Source organism: Thamnophis elegans, chromosome 7 (assembly GCF_009769535.1).
Source record: "Thamnophis elegans isolate rThaEle1 chromosome 7, rThaEle1.pri, whole genome shotgun sequence".
Lineage (NCBI taxonomy): Eukaryota > Metazoa > Chordata > Lepidosauria > Squamata > Colubridae > Thamnophis > Thamnophis elegans.
The window spans coordinates 13,837,081-13,850,524 of NC_045547.1; the positions used below are offsets into that span (position 1 = coordinate 13,837,081).

General features: G+C 41.3%; 1 protein-coding gene across 1 annotated transcript; it reads right to left on the minus strand.

The window, feature by feature from the left end:
• Window positions 1-2,512: 2,512 nt before the first annotated feature.
• On the minus strand, window positions 2,513-12,686 carry LOC116511231 (perilipin-3-like). Its single transcript, XM_032221102.1, has 8 exons — window positions 12,640-12,686; window positions 9,133-9,205; window positions 7,070-7,280; window positions 5,686-5,768; window positions 4,443-4,641; window positions 4,054-4,241; window positions 3,038-3,100; window positions 2,513-2,926 (listed from the first exon to the last, which is right to left on the minus strand). Exons 1-8 carry the CDS (start codon window positions 12,684-12,686, stop codon window positions 2,513-2,515), a joined length of 1,278 nt encoding a protein of 425 aa, XP_032076993.1.
• Between the last annotated feature and the right edge of the window lie 758 nt (window positions 12,687-13,444).

Consider the following 13,444-nt stretch of genomic DNA (forward strand, 5'->3'; position numbering starts at 1 on the left):
TCATGTATGTTTTCAAGTAGTCTGTTTTAGTTTGGCAAGATTTTTGCCTTCTGCAGGTGAGAATAATAAAGGAAGAAACTGCTTAGAAGAACCTCAAAATGTCTTACATTTTTAGAGCCTGACAGGTTTTCAGAACCCATTGCACATCTTGAGATTGCTGCTCACTGTTCACATCAAGACTTTCCATGCATCAACTAACATAGCCTTTGGCTAGACTCCATGCCGTGTTCAATGAAGGCCTAGAGAACTTAATGGACTTTCTGCCATTAGAGTGGTATAATCTGCCTATCCATGGAAAGAGAATTCACTTTAAGAAAGTTGAAACTAGGTAGAACTTGGATTATGCCTGCTGGGTCCTCTTTCTGTGTGTGTTCAAGATATGTCTACATCTCAAAACCAGGAGAGACATTTTCTTGGCAAAAAAGCGGGATGCCCTAAAGCAGATGTTCCAGAAAGAATCTTTTATTCATTTCTCTGTTTTGAACATGCTTATATCAATGATTTTCCAAACAACATGGCCAAATCACAGTGGTAGGCTTGGAAAGAACCATGAGAAATAAGGAAATGTTCCTCAAAGAATTCCAGCATGCAGTTGATATCTTTGAGTGGCAACTGCTTAGGACTTCACAATCATTTTTCCTGTTATTTATGCATGGTTTAAGATGGGATGCTTAGGATATATTAAAACATCTGTCTGACTACTGTCTCAAAATCACCAGTTGACATAATTTATAGATTATAGACTCATGAGATCACCATACATATGTATCCTACCCAGGGGTGAAATTCAGCAGGTTCTGACAGGTTCTGGAGAACCAGCAGCAGAAATATTGAGTAATTTGGAGAATTGGCAAATGCCACTTCCGACTGGGCCCAGAGTGGGGTGGGAATGGAGATTTTGCAGTATCCTTCCCCTGGAATGTGGTGGGAATAGTGATTTTGCAGTATCCTCCCCCTGCCACACCACAGAACAGATAGTAAAAAAAAAATGAATTTCACCACTGATATCAAGGTAGTAAAAGCCAAGCTTACAAAAAGTAGGGAGAACAGGAAAATTATCTTAAAATCTGCAAAGCAGTTGAGAAATCTGGCTAAAATTCTTTGGAGACAATTGCACTGATGGTTATTCTTGCCCAGAAACTAATTTTCCCCTGTGGTCACCGGGCATCTAAATATTTAGAATAAAGAATATTTATTCTTTTATTTAATGGCCAGTTGAGTCAACCTTCACTCCTCCTTAACCTTAGAATGTTAGATTCTAAAACAAGCTGGACTTTCAACTGAGACTTACAATATTAAAATATGAGAAAAGAAAACCCACTTGGCCCAGTTAGATATTGAAATTATGGCCTAGAATCAGTTCTGATTTGGAAACTGAAGAATAATTGGAGACTTGATAAGTGTCCAACAAAAATTTGGAAACTTTTCAGAGAGATCCAACCTAGAATTAAGGAGAAATTCCCTGACAGTAAGAACAATTAACCAATGGAACTGTCTCTTCTCTTTCAGTGCATAAATATATAGTGTCCTTGTGAAGTTTCAAACTAATAGCCAAAAGCCAACATGTGTTTGCCAAAAACAGATCATGCCAGACTAATCTTATTGCATTCTTTGATAATGTGACAAAATTATGGACCGGAGGAATGCCCTCGATATAGTTTATTTGGACTTCAGTAAGGCATTTGATAAGGTAGACCATAACCTACTACTAAAGTAGAAGTATGTGGGTTAGACAGCATCACCACCAGATGGATTTGTAACTGGCTGACCAACCGCACTCAACATGTAGTCCTCAATGGAACTGCATCTTCATGGAGGGAAGTATGCAGTGGAGCACCCCAAGGCTCTGTTTTGGGCCCAGTACTCTTCAACATCTGCATCAAGAATTTGGATGAGGGAATAAATGGGGAACTCATCAAATCTGCAGATGACACCAAGCTGGCAGGAATAGAAGGCCCCAACACTGGAAGTCTTTTAAGATGATGTTGGATAGACATTTGTCTGAAACGGTATAGGGTTTCCTGCCTAGGCAAGGGGTTGGACTAGAAGACCTCCAAGGTCCCTTCCAACTCTGCTATTGTATTGTATTGTGTAAGTCAAGATTGCAGAATACTGCAAAAAAATCACTACCCCGAAGCATGGATTATCTATAGCAAGACTCTGAAACAAACTTCAAACAATTGCCTATATTTTTTGTGCAATGACATTTATTTCAAATCAAAGAGTCAAAAACAGTTACAGTGGTGCTACTCAGTATACCTGGGCTGGGAAGCTTAAAAATCAAGTTATAATACAACATGAATCGGTTGTTTTATTTCTCAAAGTGAAGCCCTTGGGAAAATCAACTAACATGTATCTTGTTGAAATAATTGAGCTCCCAACTCCATGATACAACTTGGAAGACACGAATATTTCAATCGTGTTAGTTTCAATTTTTCCCCACCACTGAGAATCCACAACTTCTTTTGTACACTCCCCTTTGTATCTCAGGAGTAGCATGCCACCCTCTGGACTAAATACTAAGACGCTGAGCTTCCTCTGGAGCTTCTGGTTTCACAGTTTCCACTTCCCTTTCATTAGATTTTGCAGGATCTGGCTCAGTGGAGGTATTCTTGAGGGCAGGAACAAAAGGTCCCACAAGCCAGGATAATGGAATGTTCTGCCCCACATAGTCCAGGATATCATCTACGTACTTCTGGGCCATGATGGCTGTCTTCTTGCTCTGAATCAAAAGGTTGCTAGAAAGATCTTTGAAAGATTGGGCCCCGGTAACGGTAGCTTGTAGTTCCTCAATACTATGGAGAGCTGACTCAATATTCTGCTGAAATGTAGAAGGCAGACCTTGGATGCTTCCCATCAAGTTGATGTATGCAATCTGCAGTTGTTCAGTGATGTGGTAACTCGTGGCCAAGGTATGATATTCCATCTGTGAAAAGGAATGGGTAGATATTTTAGCTTCTCAAGAATGGCTCTACAGTTATTACATCAAGAGCTCATGTTTCCTTGGGTCTCCCTGTGACTTTAAATCCAGCCGTACCTGCTGGAACTTTTCCATTTCTTCCTGGGGTATCTGAAGGATATCTTGCGTGGTATGTTCTATCTGGTGGACAAATCAAGGAATCGTTTTAGTACAGATTTGTTTAGAGCAATACAATTTTGCTTTGCCATCAGAAAGATAATGACCGGAGCAAGCTATCCATCTCCCCTTGCAAATGTCTCAAAGCACAAAATAAATAATGCACGTGTTTATCAGTTGGAGTCTCCACTCCCAACTTAAATGCAAACAGATGCATGTTTGCCTTTTCACTGCTTTTTCTCTTTGAATGTGATCTCGCAACCACGGTTCGCCTTGAACAATTCACAAAAATACCAATATTGGCTAAAGATAAAAAAAATTTTTTTTAAAAAAATACAAGGCATTTTGTTGTAAGAAAATTTAAGTTTAGAATCTTAAGCACCCCATTCCATCATCTTTCTAGCACAGCTTGCCTTTTGCTTTCTTGTTTCCATTTAAATGAATCATTTCCCGTACATATAGCAGGGTGAGAAGACCAAAACATAGGCTAGCTTGTGTCTCAGTGCACCCCAAATGTCTAAGCTCCTTTTTAGATGTGTCACACACAAGTTCCTTCAATATTATATTGATCTGGCAGAAAAACATGTGTTCTGTGTACTTGAGCCACGGTGGTGCAGTGGCTAGAGTGCAGTACTGCAGGCTACTTCTGCTGACTGCTGGCTGCCTGCAATTTGGCAGATCGAATCTCATCAGGCTCAAGGTTGACTCAGCCTTCCATCCTTCCGAGGTGAGTAAAATGAGGACCCAGATTGTTGGGGGGGAATAGGTTGACTCTGTAAACCGCTTAGAGAGGGCTGTGAAGCATTGTAAAGTGGTATGTAAGTCTAAGTGCTATTGCTATTGCTACTTACTGTTCCTATGCCCCAATAGCATGAGTTACTTATATCACAAAGGGAACATAGTTAAGGAGGGGTGAGACATTTCATTCCATATTCAATTTTTTAAAAAAAAATAGGTTTGGAGGTGAATTCTCCTACCTGCCCAATGGATTGACGTAACTGGCTGAATGTATTCTGGATGTTTTCCCTGGCTGCCTCCATTTTTACCACAGCATACCGGTAGGCCCGATGCTGGAGTTTAGTTGACAGGGAACCAAGTTTCACAAAATAACCTTGGGATTCAGGTGGCAGGGGGACCCCTTCTGGTGCAGATTGTGCTATTTGAGCTGTGGAACATATAGTTAAAGACAGGTTACTCCTTTGAAACGCCTGCTCAGGCTTTGACGCATGGAAGCCATTTTCTTTTCCAAAGGTATGGCAATATTCACACAAGATAATTGAGTGAGACTGTGAGTATTGCAAATGCTAAATTCCTATGATCTCACCGGCACCAGACTGGAGATGTTGGGGTAAAACTCCTTGCTTACCAAGTTCTTCATCCGTCATTGGCAGATAGTGATCCAACAATTCTCCCGATTTCTCCAGTACTGCTTCTACCCCACTGATGGCGAGTTTACCCATTTTCGTGTCTATGAACATCTCTTTGCCATCTTGGACAGCTTTGGCTATGGCGTCTTTGGCATCTGCTACTTTGGAGGACACCAGTTCCTGTGTTTCAGAAATAACCTAGAGAGATACCATTGAAGAACAGAAGCAACATTCAGTGCCTTGGGAACTGGAAGTAAGGTAGCTCTAACCATTGTTTTCTTAAGAATGACTCTGGGTAGGCAAAAAGTCAGAATCTATATTTGGAAAACAAGCAATATGTCCCTTCTATTGCTTTTTAGACTCCATTCACTCCCCCAGCTACTGTGCTCTGTTCTAAGCTATCAGATCAGTGTTTCTCAACCTTGGCAACTTGAAGATGTCTGGACTTCAAGTCCCAGAATTCCCCAGCCAGCATTCGCGAATGCTGGCTGGGGAATTCTGGGACTTGAAGTCCAGACATCTTCAAGTTGCCAAGGTTGAGAAACACTGTATCAGATCAAATAAATCAATACAATGCTGAAATCAGATTTTACACACGTTTTCATCCCCTAATCAAGTGGCTTCTAATTTTATATCCCATTTTTGGATTTTTTTTTTTTCTCTTCATGCTCTTGAATCAGAAATAAAAACATTGGATTACTATTGCCAATATAAAGCGATTTTAAGACATATTGGCATGCCAATTATCTCCACTAGACCGATTAGATCCCACAGATTAGGCCTCCTCCGAATTCCATCCGCCGGCCAGTGTCGACTGGCGACTACCCGGAGGAGAGCCTTCTCTGTGGCTGCTCCGACCCTTTGGAACGAACTCCCCGTGGAGATTCGAACCCTCACCACCCTCCAGGCCTTCCGCAAAGCCGTTAAAACCTGGCTGTTCCAACAGGCCTGGGGCTAAAGAGCTGTTGCCCCCGTCTCGAATGGTATGACTGTTGTGTGTTTTTAAATTATGTATTGTTATGTTTCATTTTTTATTTTTTGTCTGTACCCCCCCTTCCCTGATTTGATTTGTTAGCCGCCCTGAGTCCCCTTCGGGGGAAAAGGGCAGCATATAAATATAATAAAATGAAAATGAAATGAATGAAATATTGGAGTTGCACCACCAAACCTCTAGAGGGCACCAGATTTATCCCCCATCAACGAGATTAAAAGGCAGAAGTAAAGATAAGAAGCTCTGTTTACCTGGTCAGCTGTCTGATGGAGGAAGGGCAGGTTCTCCTCCAGCTTATCCAATCCCTTGGAGGCATAGTGGCTGGCTACGGAAACTACAGAAAGGCAGTCTTTAGCTTACAAGCTGCAAGTCTTTTGACATAACATCCCAAAAGGATTAACTATTTTTAGAATTCTAATCAAACTGAATCTTCCTTCTCCCCTCATTGCATTCCATTTAAATATGTCATGATATAGACCTCTGCAAATCAAGGTATGTTGCCCTTTACAGAAAATTATTTCTGTAAAAGGTAGATATTCCTTTTTATCTTGAGATTTGTATATTGCCCATCCTTTCCAGAAAGGCCACATTCTAACACACATTTATATAGTATTATAGCAATTCCGGTACATTATTGAAATGACAGCAATGACAATAGCAATCGGTAAATAGAGATTCTCTGGGACAGTCTCCCTATTGAGCAGGAGTGAGAAGAAAGGAAGAGATAACCAGATCCTAGAGTTGGAAAGGATCACTGAAGCTCCCATGTCTCACTTCTGCTCAGTGCACAAATCCACATTAGAATAGAATAGGACTAGAATAGAATAACAGAGTTGGAAGAGACCTTGGAGGTCTTCTAGTCCAACCCCCTGCTCAGGTAGGAAACCCTACACCACTTCAGACAAATGGTTATCCAACATCTTCTTAAAAATGTCCAGTGTTGGAGCATTCACAACTTCTGGAGGCAAGTTGTTCCACTGATTAATTGTTCTAACTGTCAGGAAATTTCTCCTTAGTTCGAAGTTGCTTCTCTCCTTGATTAGTTTCCACCCATTGCTTCCTGTTCTACCTTCAGGTATTTAAAAGGGGGCTATCTAATCTGCCCTGGAAGACCTCCCAATGAAGAAGAGTCAACTACTTTTCTGGGTTATTGCTCTCACTGTTGGGATATATGCAAGATTTCAGCAAACAGACCACTAAGGTAGAATTCCTCACAATCTTTACATATGTGAACCAGTCCCAAAACCTACAGTGAAAATAAGCCTATGAGGCAGTGGTGGGATTCAAATAATTTAACAACCGGTTCTCTGCCCTAATGACCAATGTATACATTGGTACAATGTAATAAGGGTTAACCGGAGAGGCAGTTGCTGTAAGCAGGGCAAGAAAGATTAGGCTAGAAACAACACCAGAATGTTTCCTTCCTGCCTTCCTTACAGGATTAGCCCTGCAAAATGGAAAAAAACAAAAGGAGATTTCTTCCAACAATCGCTTCTCTGAACTACTTAGTAAGTTACCAACCGGTTCTCCCGAATAGGTGCAAACTAGCTGAATCCTACCATTGCTGTGAGGTGCCCCAAAGTCTTGCTGTCTTGTTCTACTACAAAAATCTTGAGAATGAAGGCAGTGCCTTACCTTGGGGCTCAAGCTTACTCAGAAAAGGTTGAGCACTACTCATAGCCACCTCGGAGACATGCTTCACGCTCTTCTCTGTCAAATCCAAGACAACTTTAACATAGGGGTGATTCTCCTTAGTCGAGGTATAAGCCGAAGCTGCCATTTCATAAGTGGAGCTGACAAGAGGTAGGTTGGTAGCTCTTGAAAGAACATCCTTTGGGATATGAGAGGAGGGAAGGTTAGTAAATAAACCCAATATTCAAATGTGACTACAGCTAATACCTATAGAGCAGGGGTCTCCAACCTTGACAACCTTCAAGCCTGGAGGACGTCAATTCTGGGAGTTGAAGTCCGCCAGGCTTAAAGTTGCCAAGGTTGGAGACCCCTGCTTTAGAGACAAAGTTTCCTTGAGTATCCTCCGTATGTGTTGGGAATATAACTCACAGCCTTACATGACTAAACAACCTTTCTTAGCGGAAAGTTCTGGAAGTTGTGATCCAAAATCAAACAAGGCACCCAAAAGATGAGGGTTGGTTCGGACGCAATTGTGTTAGCAGTACCTTTGGATAATCTTTCTCCCCAACCGCACTGGGTCATTCACAACATTTTAGCATTTGTTTGGCATAGGCACCAAAAACATACAATATGTAGATTGTTATACCAAGCAGCTATCTAAATTTGTTATACTTCAGGATTTGATAATTAAATCACAGTTACCCAACCGATTGTTCTCTGCCTCGATACTCAACTTAGAGTAGCACAAAAAGAAAAAAAATAAGTCACAGAGCACATAATGCCCATTGGAATCAATATGTCCTCATACTCTGTACTTGGGTATCTTACGAGTCTTTTTGTCCACATGACCTTTTTCTTTTAATAAAAGGAAAAGAAAATGTAAAGATTTAGGAAGTTAAATAGAAATTAAGATTAAAACAGAAAGCTGGCACGCTACAAGGAAAACTCCAAATGTTACTTTTATGAAGTATCCTTTTGCACCACATAAAAATACCCCAGAGAGAGATCAGCCACACTCACCCCATAGCAGGTATTTTTATGAGAAGGCAATCTTCCGGGGGTAGCCATTTTGTGAGTGTGCCCATTCCTTGTTCTCAACATGCTAAAATATGCCCCCAACCCAAAAGGCAGACTATCCATTAATTCCAAGGAAAAGCCCCCCTTATTTATAGATGGCAATGCCAGGGATTCAAATAAGCTTTGTCTGCTAGCATTAGGTTTAGTACCTTCTAGGACAGGAAGTTAGGAAAGTTCTCATTGTAGAATGGAAGAACAATAGACAATTCCTAGAAAAACTGCTGACATTCCAGGTCAGAAAAACACATCTAGGACTGGCCATCCCTTCCGCCTTGCATATTGGAAGGCTCAGATACAGGCTTCCCAAAAATTCAGAAGAGCGCCAAACTTAAGTCTTCTATTTTCACTGCCATCTAGTGGTTGCCTTAAGTTTTGCAGCCCAGGCGCCTTTGAATCAGTATCTTATTCCTGGTGACCACCTAGATTAATCTCTGGAACTTGGCAAAACCTTGGCAAGTTTTTGGAAGTGTAAAGCAAGTCCCCATCCTCTACCCCATTGGCTTTGTGCATAAATGAGGACTAGAACTTCTGCTATCCTGGGTTCCTTATAGTGGTGACTTAACCATTACACCAAACTGGTCCTCGCTCTACATTTTATAGGATGTAAAATGTCAAACCATTAAGATACCAAGCAGTCAATCATGTTTCAATTATTTCAAGGGTGGAATAGGCTGCTCTGTGTGTTTTGGAAGCATTTCACGTTCATGGAGACTTTGGTACAAAAAAAAAATCCCTGGCTTTTGAATGATGGATTGAGGAATTCTACTTAAAAAAAAGCAGGGCTGGGGAAAATTAATTAATTTAATTTAATTATCTTTAATTAAAATTAAATAGCATGGCTCTATATAAAACATTCTGTTTCTATTGCATTAAATATTACTTGGCATTCAAGTCTAAATTGGCCCTGCAATTTTATTATCCTATCTAAATTACATGCAGATGTCTACTGATATTATTCATTAGTTTAGACTCGCTGAGAACAAACTTACCTGCTGCGTTTCATTATTCTCCATAACTGAAGGCTGTTCTTCATTATTTCCGGGAGTCACTGGATATTCTAGCCTAGAAGAACAAAAATATCCCTTAGTGGTACCTGTAACTCTCAAGAAACATTGATGGTGCTCCTTCTCTATAGTGCTTGCTCCACTTTGCCTCCATTGAAATGGGCAACAGTAGCTTTTCCCAAGCAGGAGATGCAGAGGAAGCAAAGACATGATTGCGTGTGAGACCTGCTAAAGGAGAACAAATGATAAGCTTATTATTGCACATCATACTTTTTTTCCAGCATTTTTTTAAATAGAACTTTCTTTCCAGCAACTTCGGGAATTAAATAAATTGTCTGTAGCTTCCCCATTTTAAGGAAAAACCAATTAACCCAGATTGTAGCTTAAAGTGATGGGTGAACCCAATCAGAAAGTCTTCTTACTTATTAAGCCACAATTGTTTTGACTTATAGAAGCTTGCAATTGTGCCTTGGAAATCGTATTTTATAATTTAGCTTTGGGTAGGAACCCAGAAATTATGGCTTATTGTATAGAGTTAATTAAAACATGGGTTATCACAAGGCAGGAATCTAAGAAGGGATTCCCTTCATGAGTTGCAACCTTGCTTCATGAAGTAACAAAGTTGGATGGGACCTTGTAGGTCATCTAGTCTAACCCCCCCTGCCCAAGCAGGAGACCCTACATCTGACTCTACTTAGGATTGAACTCACAACTTCCTGATTTGAGGCAAGAGCTCCACCTTTAGGCCACCACAGCTGTTGATTAAGCTACACTGCTTTTACATTTCCAAGGCAAAATATGGTGAATTGTTCTATATAGAAGTCATCTAAAATACATGTAGCCTTATGTTACATTAGAGTATAAAAATGTAACCTGGTAAAATTTAATGATAAAATGCAAACATGTAAAGTTGGGTTTTTTTTAATAAAAAATATTGAATAAAATTGGCTTTACTACACTAAAAAGCAGGCTACATGATGGCTTATAAATGTTCCATGAATTCACTTTTAGAAACTCTGGAGATAAAGGAGAAAGTGAAACTAGCATTCCTTGTTCACATTGCCAATATCATCCCTGGTGTTATACATGAACACATTCTTCTTAACAGCATAAATACAATTCTAAAAAAAAATTGGAAACCACTTACATTTTCTGAGTAGGAAGTTTCAAGGGAATCTTCAGCTCTTCACAGAAACTCTTGTAGAGTAAATTAACCAGCTCCAATTTCAGGTTATTTATTCATCAGATGAAGACCAAGCCCTCCAACTGACAGAGCAGAGGACCAATGACAGTATTGCTAGCTCTTGGATAACCAATCGGTGAGCAAAGCAAGCATATGGGAAGATCTCTTCAAGACAATTTGACCTCTCCTCATAATACCATCAACTGAACAATTCATAATAAAAGCAATAAGGGTTGGATTCATACATTGGTTTGAATTATAATGCAGTTTGTTCAGTTTGGGTTTAATGTGCTATGTGACCCCAGTCTGCCTAATGTATAAAACATGGTTTATAACAGCATGTTACATAGCCCAGATAATAATGGTTGGTTTGGATAAACCCTTCTTAAACCATGTCTCGCCTGATGTGATGACCTCATATTTTCAGCCATGGTTTGTTTGGACATGTTTTCTTGAATATATCACAATTAGCTCTGTTCACATCTCAGGTAAATTATAAACCAGTGTTTCTCAACCTTGGCAACTTGAAGATGTCTGGACTTCAACTCCCAGAATTCCCCAGCCAGCGAATGCTGGCTGGGGAATTCTGGGAGTTGAAGTCCAGACATCTTCAAGTTGCCAAGGTTGAGAAACACTGTTATAAACCATGTTTTGGAAACCACAGTAGCTAATTTCACACAATGTGCTAAGCCAGAGTCCGATAAAGTGCCACAATGATTTAGCACAAAGGTCTTTGAACTCTCTGGTGGTTGTAACCATTTGGAAGTTAAATGCATGCTCTGGGTACCAAACACTCATTAATGTGGTAGTCCTATTTCCAAAGCTTGCTCTCATTTTTACTTTCAAGATTGGCCCCAGAACCTGGAATCATTCTTGTTTGTTTGTTTGTTTATTTCATTTGTATGCCGCCCTTTTCCCCAAGGGGACTCAGGGCGGCTCACAACTCAAACAAGGGAAGGGGGATACAGACAATTTGACAACAACACAAAACAATACATAATTTAAAAGCGCAACAATCATACCATTCGAGATAGGGGCAACGATTCTTTAGCCCCAGGCCTGTCGGAACAGCCAGGTTTTAAGGGCTATGCGGAAGGCCTGGAGGGTGGTGAGGGTTCGAATCTCCACGGGGAGTTCGTTCCAGAGGGTCGGAGCAGCCACAGAGAAGGCTCTCCTCCGGGTAGTCGCCAGTCGGCACTGGCTGGCGGATGGAATTCGGAGGAGGCCTAATCTGTGGGATCTAATTGGTCTGTTGGAGGTAATTGGCAGCAGGCGGTCTCTCAAGTACCCAGGTCCAATACCATGAAGGGCTTTATAAGTGACGACTAGCACCTTGAAGCGTATCCAGAGACCAATAGGCAGCCAGTGCAGCTCGCGGAGGATAGGTGTTATGTGGGTGAACCGAGGTGCACCCACGATCGCTCACGCGGCTGCATTCTGGACAAGCTGAAGTCGCCGAATACTCTTCAAGGGCTGCCCCATGTAGAGCACATTTCCATTCTTGGAAATGAAGGCAATGTTCAAGGCCGTGCATTGTTTTACAGGATGCTAGCTTCTCAATTTGTAATGAAAGATCCTTTTTTAAAAAAGGCAACATAGCTGCATTTGGAACTCAGCAGGTACCCCCAATATATTGGCACAATGGCATCCTGTAGCTATCTCAGCAGGGACTCAGAACTTAGTATTCAGTGTAAATCAATGCTTTGAATAACAACATGGTATTCCTGGTCCAGAACGCGGCTGCGTGAGCGATTGTGGGTGTACCTCGATACACCCACGTTACACCTATCCTCTGCGAGCTGCACTGGCTTCCAATTGGTCTCCGGATACGCTTCAAGGTGCTAGTTATTACTTATAAAGCCCTTCATGGTATTGGACCTGGGTACTTGAGAGACTGCCTGCTGCCAATTACCTCCCAAAGACCCATTAGATCACACAGGGCCGGCCTCCTCCGGGTTCCATCCACCAGCCAATGCCATCTGGCTACGACCTCGGGGAGGGCCTTCTCTGTGGCTGCTCCAGCCCTTTGGAACGAACTCCCCGCGGAGATTCGGACCCTCACCTCTCTCCCTGCTTTCCGAAAAGCCGTTAAAACCTGGCTATGTCGGCAGGCCTGGGGTTGATGAGCTCCCCTCCCCTCTCGACAGGTGTGGTTGTTGGTCATTTTAATATGTTTATTTTGTACTTGTATGTTTCCCCTTCCCATTTAAGTTGTTCGCCACCCTGAGTCCCTTTTAGGGAATAGGGCGGCATATAAATAAAATAAAACTTAAACTTAAACTTAAACTTCCTATGATCTTGTAACCTACCATAGGAGGGCTGCAAAAATCCGTAGCAAAGAGAAGCAGACCAGCATGGTAGATCTAGTGATGTTCACCAATTCAGATTAAACTCAGTTAAAAGCAGCTTACTTTGAAAAGGGTGGCTTATTTCAGGGTCTCATCCTTTCAACATTTAGGCATCTCTCACATATATTTTTTTGTATTTGATTTATGAAACTGATTTTCCTAGTAGATTTAAGTCAGTTAAAAAAAAGGAGGGGAGGAATAACTTGATCTACCGTTCTGTCTTGTATTGGCAACCAATGTTAGCAAAGTTTCTCAGACCAAGCAGAAAATGATTATTGTCTGGTCGTGTTTATATACTGTGTTACTGCTGAGGATGCATTTGCTGGGTCAGTGCTGTTTGTAATTGTGCCTGATTAGACCCTGCTGAGTTCATTCACACATCATATCATGGTTGCTCCATTTCACCTTTTATTAGCCAATTAGGGAAATGAGGAAGGAGGCAACTCAGAACTGATGCTGGCTAAAAGGGGAAACACCAAGGAAGGAATAGAAGTCTGGTTTTCTGTTTTCTTGGTTGCTGTGTTCATTTAGGATAAACTGGCCAGGTTTCATGGCCTCCATAGCAACCACTGGTTTCTGGGTGATCTTAGGCCTGACATATTGAGTAGATGCAGTCTCTGGCTAGACCTCATTTTTACCTCAGACCAACTGATGCAAGATATGAAGGTGGAAAATGTTATGATCCTCTACAGAGGTGGGTTCCTACCAGTTTGCACCTATTCGGTAGAACCGGTTTGTCAAATCTACCAAACCGGTTAGAAGAGGT

Bases quoted from the DNA above. Each gene is read 5' to 3' on its own strand.
- LOC116511231 (XM_032221102.1), bottom strand. From the start codon at position 12,686: ATGCTGGTCTGCTTCTCTTTGCTACGGATTTTTGCAGCCCTCCTATG. The intron at 3,101-4,053 runs GTAGGAGAATTC...TTTGTCCACCAG, and splicing joins TACGTCAATCCATTGGGCAG to ATAGAACATACCACGCAAGA. The intron at 2,927-3,037 runs GTACGGCTGGAT...TCCTTTTCACAG, and splicing joins AAATGGAAAAGTTCCAGCAG to ATGGAATATCATACCTTGGC.